This window comes from Lissotriton vulgaris, chromosome 2_1, assembly GCF_964263255.1.
Source record: "Lissotriton vulgaris chromosome 2_1, aLisVul1.2, whole genome shotgun sequence".
Classification (NCBI taxonomy): Eukaryota; Metazoa; Chordata; class Amphibia; order Caudata; family Salamandridae; genus Lissotriton; species Lissotriton vulgaris.
The window spans coordinates 281,209,202-281,229,241 of NC_141687.1; the positions used below are offsets into that span (position 1 = coordinate 281,209,202).

The window sequence follows — 20,040 nt, forward strand, 5'->3', positions numbered from 1 at the left end:
CGCCGCCCCTCACTCTCCTCACCTCCGGGGACCGGGGAAACCACTTCAGGACGACACCTCACCTCAGGATCCAGCCAATGCTCCGCACGGCGCCGCTTAACCCGCGCCGGTCAGAGGGCAATACAGCCTGTCACTTCTCTGCCTCCACCACCACAGGTAGGAAGATGGACACGGTGGCGATGTGGCGCTAGGGGGGGGGGGGGGGTATCCAGCAGTCGGTCAGCAACCAAATGATGAACTGAACAAGGGGAAGGGGAACCAGGATTAGCCCCACTTCGGTTGGGACCCTTGCTGCAACAGTCTCACTGGGATCCTGATACTGGAACAGTCTCTTTGGGATCCTTATGCTGGGCAGAGGACTACACCCTTCAGTGCTGCAGTCTCCTTCTCCTGATCACTTCCCTACTCTTCCAGTCAAGGGATTAGACAGGCGCCCAGGGTCTCCAGTAACCCTCCACAGCGGGGTCAGGACAATTCACCCAGAGGGGGTAGGGGGGTGGATCAATAAGGTAGCTTCCCAATCTAGGAGGTCAACCCTTTGTCTAGCCTCTTCCCACTCTTAGCTATAGCCTGTCCTCCAGCTGACTCTCTCTGGCAAGACAAAATGGCTGCCCCGCATTCCGGCTTATATAGGCTGACCCTCAGTGGTCCAGAATGGACCAGAAGGTTCTAGAATGCCCTATGCTAGGCTATGGCCAAGTTCTGAGTGTGACAGTTAGGGCAGTTGGTGGCCACCATTTTGTGTGGTTCCAACTTTCCTGTCAGAACAGGCCTCTGGGCCTGAGGTGAAAAATTATGAGGGGGAGAAAGAACACCTATCTCCCTGGCCAACACCTATAAAAAGTCAGTGGACAAAAATTATCAAGGGTATGAGGGGCAAAAAGGGGACAAAATAAATAAAAAAATAGGAGGGACTACGCCAAAAAGCCAGACAGGTCTAACACGCGTCCCCCCCAGCTGAAAGTGGGGAGAACTACCCAACCCCTTGGGAGTCCTCATCACTAAGGCGGAAATACCTGGAGAGACCGTCTGCATTGGCGTGGTCCACTCCAGGCCGATGTTCCACCCGGAAGTCCATTCCCTGTAGGGAGATGGACCACCTCAACAGCTTGGGATTTTCCCCCTTCATTTGCATTAGCCAACGAAGGGGTCGGTGGTCAGTCTGAACCAGGAAGTGCGAGCCAAAAAGGTATGGCCGCAGCTTCTTCAGAGCCCACACCACCGCAAAAGCTTCCCTCTCAATGGCACTCCACTTCTGTTCCCGGGGAAGCAGTCTCCTGGATAAGAAGACTACAGGTTGATCCAGGCCCTCTTCATTTAGTTGCGATAACACTGCCCCAATGCCATGTTCTGATGCATCTGTTTGGACAATGAACTCCTTGGAGAAGTCTGGGGCCTTCAGGACCGGTGCCGCACACATCGCCTGTTTCAATTTCTCGAAAGCTTGCTGACAAGCTCCCGTCCAAACTACCCGTCGAGGTTGTTTCTTGGAGGTGAGCTCTGTGAGGGGTGCTACAATAGTGCCATACCCCTTCACAAAGCAACGGTAGTAGCCTGTGAGGCCCAGAAAAGCTCGGACCTCAGTCTGTGTCTTGGGGGGTTCCCAGGCCATGATTGCCTCAATCTTCGCCTGCAGGGGCTGCACAGTCCCCCTACCCACCAAGTGTCCAAGGTACACAACCGACCCCTGCCCAATCTGGCATTTGCTGGCCTTGATTGTCAATCCAGCTTGCCTCAGGGCCTGGAGAACTGCTTGCAAATGCTGCAGATGGTCCTCCCAACTGCTACTGAAGACAGCAATGTCATCCAAGTAAGCAGCAGAGAAACTCTCCATTCCAGAGAGGACCTGGTTCACCAGCCGCTGAAACGTGGCAGGGGCGTTCTTGAGCCCAAAGGGCATCAACAGAACTGGTAGTGTCCCTCAGGCGTGGAGAAGGCTGACCTTTCCCTTGCTCCATCTGTCAAGGAGATCTGCCAGTACCCTGAAGTGAGGTCAAAGGTACTCAGATATTGAGCAGCTCCTAGCCGGTCAATCAATTCATCCGCCCTAGGGATCGGATGAGCATCAGTCTTAGTCACTGAGTTCAGTCCTCGGTAATCCACACAGAACCTCAGTTCAGGTGTGGTGCCTGGTGGTGCGGCTTTTGGCACGAGCACCACCGGACTGGACCAAGGGCTGTTGGAAGGTTCAATAACTCCCAGCTCTAGCATCTTGGCAACCTCTCCATGGATGCTAGCCTTCACCTTGTCGGACAGCCGGTAGGTCTTCGACTTCACTGGTGGGCTGTCCCCTGTGTCCACGCCATGGGTACACAGGTGAGTCCTTCCCGGGACAAGGGAGAACAACGAAGAGTACTGCTCCAGGATCTGGCGGCAGTCCTCCCGTTGCTCAGGAGTTAGAGTAGGAGAGAGAATCACTCCCTCCACTGACCCATCCTTCTCTTGAGACGAAAAGAGATCTGGGAGAGGTTCGCTTTCCGCTTCCTCTTCCCCGTCAGTCACCATCATCAACATGACTTCGGGCCTCTCATGGTGGGGTTTGAGACGGTTGGCATGCAGCACCCGTAGGGGCTGTCGAGGGGTCTTAAGGTCCACCAGGTATGTGGCCTTACCCTTCTTCTCCAACACCTCAAAGGGGCCTGTCCAGCGATCCTGGAGGGCGCTAAGCTCTCCAGGCTCCATCACCCACACTTTCTGTCCAGGCTCCAATTCTACCTGGTGAGCATTGTGGTCATACCACTCCTTCATGACTGCCTGGCTGGCCTCCAAGTTGTCAGAAGCTTGCTTCCACAACTTCGCCATTTGGCTCCTGAAGGCCAGCATGTAGCTCACCACATCCTGGGGGGGTTTCCTGGGAGACTTCTCCCAACCATCCTTCACCAGGCTGAGAGGACCGCGTACAGGGTGCCCATACAGAAGTTCAAAGGGGCTGAAGCCCACTCCCTTCTGGGGCACTTCCCTGTAGGAAAAGAGTAAACAGGGTAGGAGGACGTCCCATTTCCTCCGCAGGCTTTCGGGCAGACTTCTGATCATGCCCTTCAAGGTCTTATTAAACCTCTCAACGAGTCCATTCGACTGGGGGTGATAAGGAGTGGTGAACCGGTAGGTCACTCCACACTCCTTCCACATTGCCCGCATGTAAGCCGACATGAAGTTGGTCCCCCTGTCAGACACAACTTCCTTGGGAAATCCCACTCGGGTAAAGATCCCCATTAGGGCTCTTGCCACTACAGGTGCAGTGACTGTCCTCAGAGGAATTGCCTCTGGGTACCGTGTGGCATGATCCACCAGAACCAGGATAAACCTGTGACCAGCTGTTGTTGGTGGATCCAAAGGCCCAACAATGTCGATGCCCACCCTCTCAAAGGGTGTGCTAACGACTGGAAGTGGTTCCAGGGGAGCCTTTAGCTTCACCCCTGTTTTCCCACTGGCCTGGCAGGTTACACATGTCCGACAGTAAGTGTTGGACGCCACTTTCATCTGAGGCCAGTAAAAGTGGAGGACAAGCCGTGCAAAGGTCTTGTCCTGGCCTAAGTGTCCTGCCAGGGGTATGGCATGAGCCAATTCCAAAAGAAAGGCTCGGTACTGTTGCGGGACTACCAAGGCCCTTGATGAACCAGGCAAGGGTACCTTGGGTTCACTGTAGAGGAGTCCATCCTCCCAGTAAATATGGTAGTGTCCCGTAACATCACCTGCTGCTTGGGCTTCAGCCTGTCGCCTCAGTCCCTCAAGGGTGGGGCACTCCCTCTGCCCCTTACAGAATTCCTCTCTGGTAGGACCTCCCTCCACATGCCACTCCGCAGGGATGGGTAAATCCTCCAGAGAGTCTACTTCCCCCTCCACGGACTCCTGGTCCACCACCGCAGGTGGCCGATCTGTCACATGGGGTGTGGAAGCCAGAGCAGGCTTTCTCTGTCTCCGGGTCTGTCCCTTCTTAGCAGCGGGTTGGGCCAATGTTCCAGGCTCCAACCCAGGCGAACTCCCTCTCCGGGCAGTCGCAGACCGTGTGCTTGCACAGGCCCAGTCAGGTGTACCCAGCATCGCAGAATGCGTCCGGTATTCCACCTCTCTCCAAGTGTTGTGTTCCATGTCATTCCCCAACAGACAATCGACTGGCACGGCAGGGCTTACGGCAACTCGAAGTGAACCTGCAACCCCCTCCCACTGAAAGGGAACCTCAGCCACTGGATAGTGGCCCATTCTGCCGTCAGCCATCGCGGCGGGGTGGAGTACATTAGGAACAACCTGCTCTGGAGACACCAGCTGACTTCTCACCATAGTCATACTGGCTCCTGTATCTCTCAGAGCCTCCCCTCTCTGGCCATTGATGGTAACCCATTGCCCATACTTTGAAGTATTTGGGGGCACCTGGATCTTTGGAACCATCTCCCGCTCTCCCAGGGACACTAAGGTGACACCCGCCCACTCACCCCCCTTATCTAAGGGCAACTCCTCCCCGAGCGCTGCACTAGCTACTCCCGGTGACTTTCCTCCGGTGGGAGGGGGTGGTCTCTTTGGGCATCTGACATCCCCCTTATAATGTCCAACACCACCACATTCGAAACAGTGGAGAACCCTTGGCTGCTGGCTTTGGCCAGGATTAGGGTTTCTGGGTGGGTTTGCCCTAGGGGTGAAACCTGCTCCCTTCCCTTGGAAGTTATTTTGGGGACCTTTAGAGAACTCTTTCTTTTTCCCCCCCCCCTCCTTCTTCTGGTGGGCGCCCTGTCCGGCTTTTTGAGAATCCCCTCCAGTCCCCTTGGAGGACACCCGGGTACTTGCCCAGATGTCCGCCTCCTCTGCAAGCTTCCGGGGATTGGTCAGCTTGCTGTCCACCAGGTGTTGGCGCAGCTCGGGAAAACATTTCTCGAGGAGGTGTTCTCTCAAAAATAGATCGTACAGCCCCTCATAATCTTTCACCTCACTGCCCTTGACCCAACCCTCTAAAGCCTTCCTGGCGTAGTCAAGGAAGTCCACCCAGTTCTGGGTGCTTAATTTGTGGCTCCCCCTGAACTTCTGTCGGTACCTTTCTGGGGTAAGCCCGAACTTCCTTAACAACGCCAGCTTCATGGTGGGGTAGTTAGTTTGTTCCTCTGGTTCCAGGGCCAGCAAGGTGTCCCGTCCAGCAGGAGGCATGTACTTGTACAAACTACCCCCCCAGTGCTTCTCCTGCACCCCATGAACCCTCAGAGAAACCTCATAAGCAGCCAGCCACTTAGCTATATCGTCCCCCTGACTGAAGCTCGCTATCAGGTCTTTTGGTAAATAGGGTTTGGTCTCCCTGGCTGTCTCCTTTGGTTCGCTGCCACCATTCCTTTCAGGAGAGGACCCCCTTCGCAGGCTTTGGAGCTCCAGTTCCTTCAATCTAAACTCATGGAGCATCCTCCTTTCCTCCTTCTCCTGCTCCAACTTGGCCAACTCCCACCTCAACTGTCTTTTCTCCCTCCTATCGGTGAGCTCGGCTTCCGTTAAGCTTCCCCCAGAGGCGCTACTGCCCCTTCTGGAGTAGGACACTGGTCCTGGGAGTAAGTTTTCCCCTTAAGTGTGGAATAACCCTTCTATCTCCCCCACCGTGTCCTGGTCTACCTCTTCATCCTCCTTCTTCTTTTCTTGGTGTGCCTCCACCCAAGCCCTAAGACTGGTCTGGAGCTCCCTCTTCCTGGCACCATGTTTGAAAAATACCCCCATTTGCTGGCAGAACATTTTCAACTGTGACACAGAATAGACCTCTAGGTTTTCCACAGCGAACTCCATTTTGAGTCAGGCAAACCTAGATAGCACACCAGAAATTTCAGAGTTGCAAGGGCAACCTAAAGCCACCTCCACCCACCACCAGGAACACATTTAGAAAAATCAAAAAGGCAAATTAGGAGGGCCGCAAGGAGAAAACTCCTGGTGTAGGTTTAGTGTATTACGTTGAATTACTATTAAGTAGCTGCAACCAAGTCAGTATCCCACCGCTAGGCACCAATCTGTTGGAACTGGGGTAGCCTGGCCTAGGGCAAGACTAACATTTCAGAGGCACAGTGTAAAGGTTGCAGACCACCCAACAGTAAAACCACGCAATAGCACACAAAAAGAAAACGCTACACCAAAATGTGGAAAAATAAGTACTGCTTTACAAAAATAATATTCTCTTTGTTGTCAAAATTTACAGCTTAGGACGTTTCAGGATATTCTAGTATCAGTAATTATACTTCTTAAACTGCTAAGCAAATTTTCAGTTAGCTTCCAAATTACATTTCATTTGCCAGGAAATCAATAATGGCACTTTCAAAATTTATCAAATCACCACATTAAACAGAATTAGCAGTACATCTCATTAAGCTCTATACTTATGTAAACTTTGCTATTATGACTTCCTTTTAGAGATTATCACTCATTACAGTTTCAGTCATGAAATTGTTACAATCTCTATAGAAATGCTAACTTTTATCATCAATTCACATCCCTAGTACATTTTTAATCAATCTCAGAGTTAGTTAGGTAAGGTTACTAAGTAGTACACAATATTGGTCTCTTACAGCACTACTAGCCCCTTCTTTCTCAATCACAGTTACTGAAGGTTTCTCAATTACTGGATTTTACATTGACACCAGCAACCTTCCTTTGTTACTCGCTCGCTCAAGCTACTCCCCTCACCATTTCCATCTGTGGAAGGACACAACTAATGACCAATGTGTCTCCCTGCAGGCTTGAGCACCACTTAATTGTGTGGAAGTCACTTCCCCACTGGTCTACCTCCTTACTTGTGATTCATAGAGTTGGGATCGTCCTGCGCCAGGCTTACAAGAAGAACAGCAACGAAGGGGGTCGAGGAGCTGAGGCTGGGGAGGCCCTCACGCCTCAGAAGGCTCCACAATGCTCACTCCCCCGCTCTCTCCTCCCCACTCGGGCCAGCTCCTCTGCGTGGCGCTCGAGTGGAAGGTATGCCAATTTCCAATTGCCCTCAGGCCACTATTGGGCCTCTCAGCTTCCCCCTCTCTGCTCGGCCAGCTCCTCTGCGTGGCGCGCGAGCGGAGGGAGAAGGCGGGACTCTCTCTCGGATTCCTGAGGCAGCCGGCGCTCCTTCGTGATGCTCGGTGGGGCCACTACCCTCGCGGACCTGCGCAGTAGCGCTCGCCCTGATGCTGCTACACTCCGCCCTCGCTCCCAGGAAGGACGCGTCCACCCAGGTCTGCTCGATCCTAGGCCCCTCCTGCGCCCGGGACACTACAGTGCTTGGGCATGCGCGAGGAAGCAGCGTCTCTACCTTGGAGATCGCGCACTCGCGTCAGCGCCGCCCTTCACTCTCCTCACCTCCGGGGACCGGGGAAACCACTTCAGGACGACACCTCACCTCAGGATCCAGCCAATGCTCCGCACGGCGCCGCTTAACCCGCGCCGGTCAGAGGGCAATACAGCCTGTCACTTCTCTGCCTCCACCACCACAGGAAGGAAGATGGACACGGTGGCGATGTGGCGCTGGGGGGGGGGGGTATCCAGCAGTCGGTCAGCAACCAAATGATGAACTGAACAAGGGGAAGGGGAACCAGGATTAGCCCCACTTCGGTTGGGACCCTTGCTGCAACAGTCTCACTGGGATCCTGATACTGGAACAGTCTCTTTGGGATCCTTATGCTGGGCAGAGGACTACACCCTTCAGTGCTGCAGTCTCCTTCTCCTGATCACTTCCCTACTCTTCCAGTCAAGGGATTAGACAGGCGCCCAGGGTCTCCAGTAACCCTCCACAGCGGGGTCTGGACAATTCACCCAGAGGGGGTAGGGGGGTGGATCAATAAGGTAGCTTCCCAATCTAGGAGGTCAACCCTTTGTCTAGCCTCTTCCCACTCTTAGCTATAGCCTGTCCTCCAGCTGACTCTCTCTGGCAAGACAAAATGGCTGCCCCGCATTCCGCCTTATATAGGCTGACCCTCAGTGGTCCAGAATGGACCAGAAGGTTCTAGAATGCCCTATGCTAGGCTATGGCCAAGTTCTGAGTGTGACAGTTAGGGCAGTTGGTGGCCACCATTTTGTGTGGTTCCAACTTTCCTGTCAGAACAGGCCTCTGGGCCTGAGGTGAAAAATTATGAGGGGGAGAAAGAACACCTATCCCCCTGGCCAACACCTATAAAAAGTCAGTGGACAAAAATTATCAAGGGTATGAGGGGCAAAAAGGGGACAAAATAAATAAAAAAAATAGGAGGGACTATGCCAAAAAGCCAGACAGGTCTAAGGTCTTGAAGGTTTGGAGGGTTTTCCAGTAGAACAAAACCTTAAGAATGATCAAGCTGAATGCTCCAAAATGGTGTCACCAGGAGCCGGAATTGGTAGTAAGCTATTGATTAAAAGAGCAGCTTCAGTTTTTCCAGCCGTTTCAGGCTGCAGTCTTATAAAGACGATTCCCTTAAGGAGAACTGCTTTATTTTAGGCACTCATGAGGAAATATCTACTTTAAATTCTGTGGTGGACCAGAGCTGCCCGCCACCATTCAGTCCTTTGAGTTCCACTTCCATTCCAGCAGTTACTTGGCACCTACCATGCACAGTGGCATAGGCACCGTGTGCCACCACTTAGACCAGCCTATAAGGGAATCTGATATGGCCTGACGGCAGCAGGCAGTAGCATTTCTTTGTTAGCGTTTAAGATATGCATTTTCTCCCAGGGCCCTTAAACAAAATGTAAAAAGGTCGAGAAGAGGGTGGCTGTGTTTTTTCAATAGGACTAACAACTTAAGTGCTTTGCCATGCATGTGCCCAAATTTCAATAAGGACTACAAAACAAAAGCATCATATAGCCCAAAAATCCATACAGTAGCTTTGTGGCAACACGCCAAACTAACAGGCAGGAGATCCATGATCTAAATGTCCTCACTTCTGAAGTAACAGAAGAGTTACTTACCATTTTGGGGGTGTAAGGAGTGGGAGGTTCGGGCTGAAAGTGAAAACTGAATTCCGAAACACAGTCATCGTCATCCTCAATGAATTGAACTCCCTTATCAAGGCAGCGCCGTTTCCTCCCCTGAAGGAGACAAAAAACAACAGTACATTGAGAACAGACTCTATTTTCAATGAAAAACAACAGTGGCAATGCTAGTGGTAAGACCCTTTCCAATAATCGTGTTAAGTCAGGTGAAAGCAGCTTAAGTGCATGCCAGTCCAATGGGCCCCTCCGGGCCTTCCAGGAGCCAGTGCGTGGCGAGGTGCATTGGAGCGTGCGCGGGCTCCTGCGGAGTGATTGTCCAGAGAGGACCAAGGTTACGATGCCAGGTGCAAGCGCAGTCGGGGTACCTCAGTGACTGGCATTAGCATTGAGGATATTTTGCCATTGTTATCTTTGTGCTATAGCAGCCCCCTTTACTGATCGCTATAATCTATGGTTAAGACTTGGTGGCCTCTCATCATCAATGCCCAGGTTTTAGTAACTCCCCACATGAATACTAGTACTGGGAGATACTCAGTATTTATGCTGGAATTGTACTGATTCCCATTACCAAAGCCAGTACCACAGTGATTTCCAACTCTACCACTACATTCAATGTCAATTCCCCACAGTGCTCTCAACTAATAGTGCCTTGACGTCCATTTCCTATAAGAAACTTTATTTTCAACAGTCTGAAATACCTAAAGTATGAACCCTCGGAGTAAGGGATTCCCAAATAGTGTTAATTTGCTTTGCATAAAGGATGCACCCGTTTTAATCATTAAATAAGAATAAACCAACATAGTAAATCGGTCAAACTCATTAGGGCAGTGTTTCCAATATTTTTCCTATAAAGGAACCCCAAATATTTTTCATATAATGAGGAACCCCTACCTAGGAAACATTTTACAGTACACAAAAAGTTGGTAATCCAGGGCACAGTTCAATTACTACTAAATTACTGTCACGAAAGTGAATTTGTCAAGAGCTGTTGTCTGTATATTTTCATTGAAAAAATACAGGTAAAGGATAATTATGGCTCAGTGAACACAAAACGGAAAAAACGATAACATTTACCGAATAAAACTCGTTACAACGCATGCGTTTTCTACGCATGACATTACAACGCAAGTCGTTACAACGGCGTCTTGTTACACCTCAAGGCAATACAACGCAAATCGTTACAACAACTTGCTGAAGGGGGGGCGCTGGAGTTTGAAATAGCATAATTATAATTGACTATTCCAACTCCAGTGTGTGCAAATCCAACACTGTCTGCCCTCTACAGCAAGTCGTTGTAACGACTTGCGTTGTAATGGCATGAGATGTAACAACGCGTCGTTGTAACGACTAGCGTTGTAATGGCAAGGCATGTATCACATGCGTTGTAAACAATGTTTCCCCATTTAGCAGTTAAGGTATGCAACACACAATAAACACTATACATCCCCAGTCATGTGTCTTCTTTAGTTGGCTTCTTTTTATTTATCGCATGCCATTAGTAAAGTGTTGTACTATGCATGGTGGGGCATTAGTTATGGTGTGCATTGCATGTTGCAGACCATAACAGGCACATTTTAGGGCTTTTTTCGGTTTTGTGTTTGCTGAGTCACAACTAACTTTTTTAATTGTGTGTTTAAGTAAGTTTCTCCGTGTTTATGATATACTGCATTCACCTACCATGCACCCATTGAGGGCTGAAATTAGCCTTTGGCAAGGACCAGTGCTCAAGCCTGGCAAGCAGATAATCACACAATCAAGGCCTTTGGCAGTGCACAGCAGGAGATGGCAGCAGGTCCTAACCTTTTTACCCTCTCTTTTAACTTTGTCTCCCTCCACCAATGCACATGCAACCTGATGTTCTTGCACTGGTGTTAATTTGCTAACTCTTTATGCAAATTCATCAAACAGAGCAAAAGTTATAAATGAATAAAACATGTATTGCTCCCGTTTATGATTGCCACCTTCCCGCTGACAGACCTGAGACTTCAAGTTCAAAGTACTTTATTCGGTTAGGATATAACCATAAAAGCATAAAACATTAAAAAAAAAAAATTCATTCACATGTACAATTTCAATATAAACCATGTCTCCCTTATGAACAAGCTTTACAAAACGACCAAGCTGATTAATTTACTTAATATATAATATGTAAACAAAAAAGTGGTAGAAAATTGCTACAACAGATAAAATTATGTTGAATCTCTATGGGTCTGATAGGGCTGGGTGGCATAGATTATAATTCGTTACAAAGTAAGTCAAATGGATTGGAAGTCTGAATATTATAGCCACTCACTCCAAGGCCGCTTCTGCCCATCGAAAGGTTACTCTCTACATTTGATCTTGGTTGGGGGAGGTATGATGCTCTAGGGTAAAAGTCACACAGTTCCCAGGTGTGTATAGGGCCGTCTCCTATTTGTGGCTGCCAGGTTTGAAGATGTGGGACGACGTGTTTATTTCTGAAATTTATTAATACCAGGTCACCAGGTATATCTTTTCGAAGGGGACCTAGCCAGCCCACCCTTCTAACATTTCGTATTCTTTCATCAATATTAGGTGGCAAAGGTCTATTTTTTGTTAACCAGAACACAACCTTATTTCTTAAGTCCTGTTGTCTTTCAGTTTTTCCGTTTGTAAGTGCTGGTACTGCAGAGAGGACGCACACAAACGGAGCAGCCTCCAGCGGTAAATGTATGTGGTTAGTTTTTCGTGACATATTCCCGTGGGTAGGAACTGTCCCTTTATGGAATGTGGGTTCTTTGTTCAGCCCTACTCTGGAGGAGGAGCTCTGTGCTATTATGGATTTTGTGGTTACTTTCGGAGTGTTTGAAGATAACATATGTGAGGCTACTGGTTGATTTTGGACAATGTTACTTTGTGCGGTTGTTATGGGCACTTCAGTGGCAGATAAAAACTGTGTTTGGTTGGGTCCTGCCATACTTTTTAAGAGTAGCGAGTTTGCCTTAGTCATTTCCTCTATACCCGTAAGCCTATCCTCGAAGTTATTCATTCTTTCTAACAAGGGGGATATTATAGAGTTAATCATGATTTCTATCTGGGCCAATAGAGTTGCCCAGGTAGAGGGTGCAGAAGTTTCCCGTTTCGCAAATAACTTACATGCTTTAGGGGTGATGGTGATGGGCAATGGAGGGCTTAAGTAAAGTTTTTGTTGTTTTGCTTGACTTGTTTATCCCCATTTCGCTTTCTTTTAACAGAGGGCACCTGAGGGAACACTATAGGTTGCGTGTTAACTTTTGCTGGTAGTAAAAGGGGAGTACCCAGCAAACTTTCATTTAGTTGGGATAGTGTACTAGGCTGGGGACTTGTGATTATTGTAGGGCAGATAGGAGCACTAGATTGCTCGATTCTCGATTCCACAGGAGCATACATAGATTTACATAATTTATTTAGTTCCTCCAACAATGATGAGTTTTGTGCTACGTCAACTGTCTGTGAGGGAGATCGCTTACTGAAAGTGTTATCTGTAGACAGACGTCGTTCTGTTCTCTCTATTTCACAGACAATGGGTGATGTTGCCCTATTTAGGTAGTGGTCCAATGTCCCCTTGGCCGAGTCCCTCTGGAGGATAGTATTTTTGGGCACCCCCTTGTATGTCATAATGTAACTGGCTTTTGTGTATTTAGCACGGGAACAGCGACAAACACCTAGAAGCACCTAAAATGTTCGTGCATCACAGTATGGTTTCCCTTGGGGAGGGCCGGAATGTGCCTATGGATAGTCTTCGGGTCTCTTTACCTCCTTTTGTTGCAAGGCCAAGGGGGGTGGCCCGACCCGGCCTCCTCTGGCCTAAGATGGCCTTAGATGGTCCCGCCCTTGTCCCGGGCTTAGCCCGGCGACGCCCGCGCGCGTCCCGCGACGCGGAAGGAGCCTCCAAAGTTAAAGCGCCACCGGGCGCGCGAAATGCGTGGCAGTGGGCGGGGCTGACGCACAGCAGCCTGGGAGCTGTGGTCTCCCCCTCGGCAGCCGCGGGATGTAACTGGCGGCGGCGGCCGGGAGACCCGCAGCGTTGGGCACCCAGGAGCAACTGGAGCAGCGTGGCAGGTAAGACCCTGCTTCAAATGTCCCCTGCTCCTTGGTTGGAGCCTCCAAAGAGAAAGCGCCTCCGGGCGCGCGAAATGCGTGGCAGTGGGCGGGGCTGACGCACAGCAGCCTGGGAGCTGTGGTCTCCCCCTCGGCAGCCGCGGGATGTAACTGGCGGCGGCGGCCGGGAGACCCGCAGCGTTGGGCACCCAGGAGCAACTGGAGCAGCGTGGCAGGTAAGACCCTGCTTCAAATGTCCCCTGCTCCTTGGTTGGAGCCTCCAAAGTGAAAGCGCCTCCGGGCGCGCGAAATGCGTGGCAGTGGGCGGGGCTGACGCACAGCAGCCTGGGAGCTGTGGTCTCCCCCTCGGCAGCCGCGGGATGTAACTGGCGGCGGCGGCCGGGAGACCCGCAGCGTTGGGCACCCAGGAGCAACTGGAGCAGCGTGGCAGGTAAGACCCGGCTTCAAATGTCCCCGCTCCTTGGTAGGAGCCTCCAAAGTTAAAGCGCCTCCGGGCGCGCGAAATGCGTGGCAGTGGGCGGGGCTGACGCACAGCAGCCTGGGAGCTGTGGTCTCCCCCTCGGCAGCCGCGGGATGTAACTGGCGGTGGCGGCCAGGAGACCCGCAGCGTTGGGCACCCAGGAGCAACTGGAGCAGCGTGGCAGGTAAGACCCTGCTTCAAATGTCCCCTGAGACTTATTGAATGGAGAGACGCTCCAGCCACCATCCAAGAAAACCCTTCAACCTTAATTGCTACATATGAAACCCCAGGATAAGTTTGCCTGAATCCATTCCACGGCAGAAGCAAAGTAGATTCTGATGAAAAGACTTGATAGATAACCCCAGATATCATACTAACCCTGATAAATGTCTGCTAAATGTTGTGCAGGTTCATCAAATGGTACCAAGGGCCCGATGTAGGTAATTCCGATTTACCTACTCTTAAATACCGAATCATACCGCTTCAGTATTTAAGAGTAGGTAAATTGGAAGTAGGCAGATGTAGGTAATTTTTCTTTTACAATTACCGATTCTGTAAGACTCGGTATTTACCGATTCGGTAAATACTGAATCGGTATTTCCCATTGATTCCTCTGGGCCTTGAAGCCCATAGGAATCAATGGGAAATACCGAATCGGTATTTACCGAATCGGTAAATACCGAATACTGGCAGGGGGAACGTGGTGTCACTTTGACACCCTGTAGCACCCCAATTGCAGGCTTGGTTGCCATGGGCACACATACATGCCCTAAGGGCATGTCTGTGTGTCACATGGCATAGGTGTACATGCACAGATGTGCATGTACACTGGAATTCAGTATTTTACCACCCAATAGGATTGGGTGGTAAATACCGACTCCTAAAGGGCCTGTGGCACTCTTTGAAGTGGCAGCTACATCTGGATTTACCGAATCGGTAAATATACAGATTCGGTATTTTACCGATTCGGTATTTTACCGAATCGGTAAAAATTAGGCCCCCTACATTAGAAAACCCTAATACCGGTCGATACCGACTGGTATTAGGGCTCCTACATCTAGCCCCAAATGTATTAGCCAGAGAACCCCTCAAAGCCGTTTAATAAATGTGCCCTCCTCTGATACACATGCATGAAATTGGGAATCCAAGAGTAAATTAAAAAAAACTCTCTGTCGAATTTTGAGCATCCATCAGACCGTGGCAAAATTATTTGCGAATCCAAAATGTTTTGACACACATTTAACTTCCCACACCCCTGTACTGGATCTACAAGTAACCTGAAACACCTGCACTGGGAGTAACTTCCGGACTTCTTGCTAATTCATCGCACAATACCAAAGTTATTGGCAAATCATCATTTTGTTTACCCTCTTACCTCTTCACTACCCTCTTGATGAAATGGCACTCAACTTAACATATTAATAGAAACTTAATTCTTCTAAACGTCTGTCAAATATTGTTCAGGTTTGTAGCACAGTGCAAAAGTTATTAGCAAATTAACACTTTTTTGTCCCTCGTGATAAATCTGCACACATTTGAAAATACCAAGAGTATGTTTAACATGCTATATGTGTGCCACGTTTTATGTATATTTGTCAAAAGATGCAAATGTTATAAATAAATGAAGAAATGCTGTTTCAACTGTCAAGATCTACAACTTTGTTAACTTTTTCAAGCAACAACACCTTTTTCAATCTCAAAAAGTACAGGACTGATATACATCAAACAACAAATAACTCATTTCTGAGTAAGCTTTTTAATCATGCCAATTATGGTGTAAATCTTTTGAGCAGTTTTGAGCTGTAGGGGTAAGCCAAATGACCATGGGAAAACACATCTGTTTTGACACTCCCCCTTCTTCTCCGGCAGGGAATTGTAGGAAAATAGGTATGCGGGACCTTAGCTGCATAAGCCAAGAGTGTGATACATGATACATTTGGCGCAGAAGTGTCCATGAAGACTTAGGTTATTGGCAAATCACAAAATGCATTTTTAATGTAACGTGTGGCTGAAGCATAAATAAACAGCAGTGACTGCTACTTTGTAATATACATATACATATATATATATATATATATATATATATATATACATATACATATACATATATATATATATATATATATATATATATATATATATATATATATATATATATACCAGCAAATCCTCGAACCTCCACGCCGACGGCGTGGCGAAAGAAGAAGCAGGACCCCACGTTTCAGGCAAGATGTTATATTTTATTGCAACCTTTCAATGACGCGTTTCGAGTACGATGTACTCTTGTTCAGTTTTTCTAACATGTAAAAATATGTGTTTTTATATATATATATATTTTAAATGTGAGATAAAAAAACAACCACTAATTTGGTATAACACGAATTAAGACTACGGAAAGACAACAAATCTACAATTTAGTTAATGACTATATAAAACACTAGCAGCCCGTCCCGACGTTGTCCGGGTTTGAATTGCTGCCGGCCAGTAGTATATTCTTTTGTAGGATTTCGTTTTGATAGCATTTCTTATCTGTGACAGGCCTGTGAAACGCTCCGATTCACAGTGCACTGCTGATGCACTTAAGAGTGCGTGTTCAGTAGTGTGTGAACTTGAGTTTCCCTACTTTATTTTTCCTTGCAATATTATATAGCGCAAACTCGACAACATGGCATGAGCACAATTTACATTACAGAAGAACACATTCATTTGTGGTAGGCACGGGGAGACAAAGTGATTTGCCTGGAATCACAGGCTGTTGAGCTGATGCCGAGATTCGAACGTAGCTCCCCAGCTCTAAAGTTCGCAATTCTATAACTTGTGGCGGGAGGTGTGTCTAAAAGTGTATGTCGGTGCTGGCCATCAATGATAGAGACCTGTGCATTTTTTCAAATGGGTGGCGAAAAAATATGAGTATGTTGCTGGAGATGTGGGCCGCCGTGCCGCCTATGCACTTACCGGGGGAGGGTAAACACCCATTATTCTGCAACTTTCTTTCCGCATACCATCACTCTGCATACTTTCATTACGAAAGTACCATGACTCCGCAATGCCATTAAAACGCGTGGCATTACATTTTATATGCTTTTACCACGCATACATTTACAACGAAATTCGTTGTAAATGCATGAATGGTAGGAGCATGTTTTTTTATTTTTGGTTAAGGTAAGTATGGGTATAGGGGTATATGTTTTGGGGTACTGAGGTATATGTTTTGGGGTGTGTGGGTATTTTAAGGGTTCAGATATAGTTTTGGGTTATGGGGTACAGGGGTAGTTTTAGGGTTTAGGGATAGGTATGGGTTTTGGGATACAGGGGTATTTTTAGGGTTCGGGGCTAGGTTAGGGTTTTGGGTTATAGGGGTATTTTTTGGGTTCAGGGGTAGGTTTGGGTTTGGGATACAGGGGTATTTTAAAGGTTCAGGGCTAGGTTTGGGGCACAGGGGTATTTTTAGGGTTCAGGGCTAGGTTTGGGTTTTGGGGTACAGGGGTATTTTAGGGTTCAGAGGTAGGTTTGGGTTTTGGGGTACAGGGTTGTTTTTAGGGTTCAGGGCTAGGTTTGGGTTTTGGGGTAAAGGGGTATTTTAAGGGTTCAGGGCTAGGTTTGGATTTTGGGGTACAGGGGTATTTTAGGGTTCAGGGGTAGGTTTGGGTTTTGGGGTACAGTGGTATTTATAGGGTTCAGGGCTAGGTTTGGGTTTTGGGGTACAGGGGTATTTTTAGGGTTTAGGGATAGGTTTGGGTTTTGGGGTACAGGGTATATTTATAGGGTTAAGATGGGTTAGTGTTTAAGGGTGAAGGGGTATTTTAAGGAGTAAGTGTGGGTTATGATTATGGGGTGAAGGGGTATTTAAAGGGAGCAGGGTGGGATTAGCACACGATATGAGACATGGCATGAAGGGCGGAATGTACCACACACCCCCAGCGTTTGTCACGCCCCAGCACACGCCCACAGCACAACGCAGACACGCCCACAAGGGACTACTTTGCTGGCACGGATCTTTTACCTTTTAAATGTATATGGTGGGCGTCTGCATAGCCTATGTCCTTCTGCTGCAACTGCCCTTTCCAACGCTGTATTGGGTGTTGTGATTGGTGCTGTGGTTCCTGAGATTACCCGCCTCAAAGGTTTGGGCTCTCTCTTTATTATATTAGTAGGATTAAGCACTACTCCTGAAATCAAGCCTAACAATAATGTATTCTGCGCATCAATATTGGAGCTTTATAGAACTGTACTGTCTGCTCAAGTGTGACCTGGCTGCCCAATTATTACTCAAATAAAGAAAAAGTAAGTTTTCAAACAATTGGTAGCAGAAAGACTGAAAAAAAGACTAGGAACACAGAATTCTGGGAAAGAGTCAGCAGGCGAAAGGGATTCTCAGAACCTGCCCCGAATAACACGGTTACTGCTTCGAGGAAGACAGTGGTCACTCTGATCCTTTACGAACAGTGACACAGGGCTTACACTTCCATCACCCCAGGTGAGGCGGCTGCATAACAACAAGAAACAAACACAGGCCCAACACAACAAAACGTAACCTTTCGAGGGTTGTGTGGAATTCTTTGCAGTATTTCAACATTATCTTTTTTCATTCATTATTCCGCTATTTCTTGCACAATTCGAGGACAGGTTTATCACTCAAGGCCCGTCATAGAGAAAGATGCATGATTTACCTGTTGATCTCATTCAAGAAATTGTTCATTTCGCATATGTCCACAACACTGTTATCCGACTTACACTCATATTCAAATGAGCTGAGCTATTCTAAAGTGCCACATCAGCCCCATCTCATTGGCCCCCACTCCTGAGATGGGCTTTTCTCAAGTGCCACATCAGCCCCTTCTCATTGCCCCCACCAGTGAGCTGGGCTCTTCTCAAGTGTCACATCAGCCCCTTCTCATTGTCCCCACTCATAATCTGGGCTCTTCTCAAGTGCCACATCAGCCCCTTCTCATTGGCCCCACCGGTGAGCTGGGCTCTTCTCAAGTGCCACATCAGCCCCTTCTCATTGGCCCCACCGGTGAGCTGGGCTCTTCTCAAGTGCCACATCAGCCCCTTCTCATTGCCCCCACCAGTGAGCTGGGCTCTTCTCAAGTGTCACATCAGCCCCTTCTCATTGTCCCCACTCATAATCTGGGCTCTTCTCAAGTGCCACATCAGCCCCTTCTCATTGGCCCCACCGGTGAGCTGGTCTCTTCTCAAGTGCCACATAAGCCCCTTCTCATTGCCCCACCAGTGAGCTGGGCTCTTCCCTAGAAACGGTATGCACCTGTTACAACGCAATTTTTACAACGCACTACCACTACAACGCAGGCATTACAACGCATACCATTACAACGCATTGCGCTGGGGGGCGCTCTAGGATAAGAGGTAAGTTTAATTTACTATCCAAAACCTTCCCTAGGGTCCACGGGGACTGGAGTTAGAATAGTAAATTATACTTACCACTATCCAGCACCCCAAAGCGCTATGCGTTGTAACGGTATGCGTTGTGAATACCGCGTTGTAATGGTATGCGGAGTAAAAGTATGCGTTGTAACGTCATACATCCCCTAGAAACACATCAGCCCCTTCTCATTGCCCCACCAGTGAGCTGGGCTCTTCTCTAGTGCCACATCAGCCTCTTCTCATTGCCCCCACCAGTGAGCTGGGCTCTTCTCAAGTGCCACATCAGCCTCTTCTCATTGCCCCCACCAGTGAGCTGGGCTCTTCTCAAGTGCCACATCAGCCCCTTCTCATTGCCCCACCAGTGAGCTGGGCTCTTCTCAAGTGTCACATCAGCCCCTTCTCATTGCCCCCACTCATGTGCTGGAATCTTCTCAGGTGCCACATCAGCCTCTTCTCCTTGCCCCACCAGTGAGCTGGGCTCTTCTCAAGTGCCACATCAGCTCCTTGTTATTGGCCCCACCAGTGAGTTGGGCTCTTCTCAAGTGCCACATCAGCCCCTTCTCATTGCCCCCACGCATGTGCTGGAATCTTCTCAAGTGCCACATCGGCCCCTTCTCATTGGCCCCACCAGTGAGCTGGGCTCTTCTCCAGTGCCACATCAGCCCCATCTCAGTTGCCCCACCAGTGAGCTGGGCTTTTCTCAAGAGCCACATCATCCTCTTTTCATTGCCCTCACTAGTGAGCTGGGCTCTTCTCAAGTGCCACATCAGCCCCATCTTATTTGCCCCACCAGTGAGCTGGGCTCTTCTTAAGTGCCACATCATCCTCTTCTCATTGCCCCCACTAGTGAACGGGGCTCTTCTCAAGTGCCACATCATCCTCCTCTCATTGCCCCACCAGTGAGCTGGGCTCTTCTTAAGTGCCACATCAGCCCCCCACTTCCCATTGCCCCCATTAATGAGGTGGGGTCTTCTCTAGTGCCACATCAGTCCCTTCTCATTGCCCCAATTCATGTGCTGGAATCCTCTCAAGTGCCACATGAGCCCCTTCTCATTGCCCCACCACTGAGCTGGGCTCTTCTCTAGTGCCACATCAGCCCCTTCTCATTGCCCCAATTCATGTGCTGGAATCTTCCCAAGTGCCACATCAGCCCTTGCTCATTGGCCCCACTCATAATCTGGGCTCTTCTTAAGTGCCACATCAACCTCTGCTCATTGGCCCCACCAGTGAGCTGG

At 48.9% G+C, this 20,040-nt stretch overlaps 1 protein-coding gene across 1 annotated transcript in view; it reads right to left on the minus strand.

The window, feature by feature from the left end:
- Positions 1–20,040, minus strand: part of BRIP1 (BRCA1 interacting DNA helicase 1) — a 1,426,214-nt gene that overhangs the window by 1,162,091 nt on the left and 244,083 nt on the right. The window contains exon 6 of the mRNA XM_086954933.1: positions 8,878–8,997. Within this exon, the coding sequence (XP_086811059.1) occupies positions 8,878–8,997 (120 nt within the window). The remainder of the gene's footprint in view (positions 1–8,877; positions 8,998–20,040) is intronic.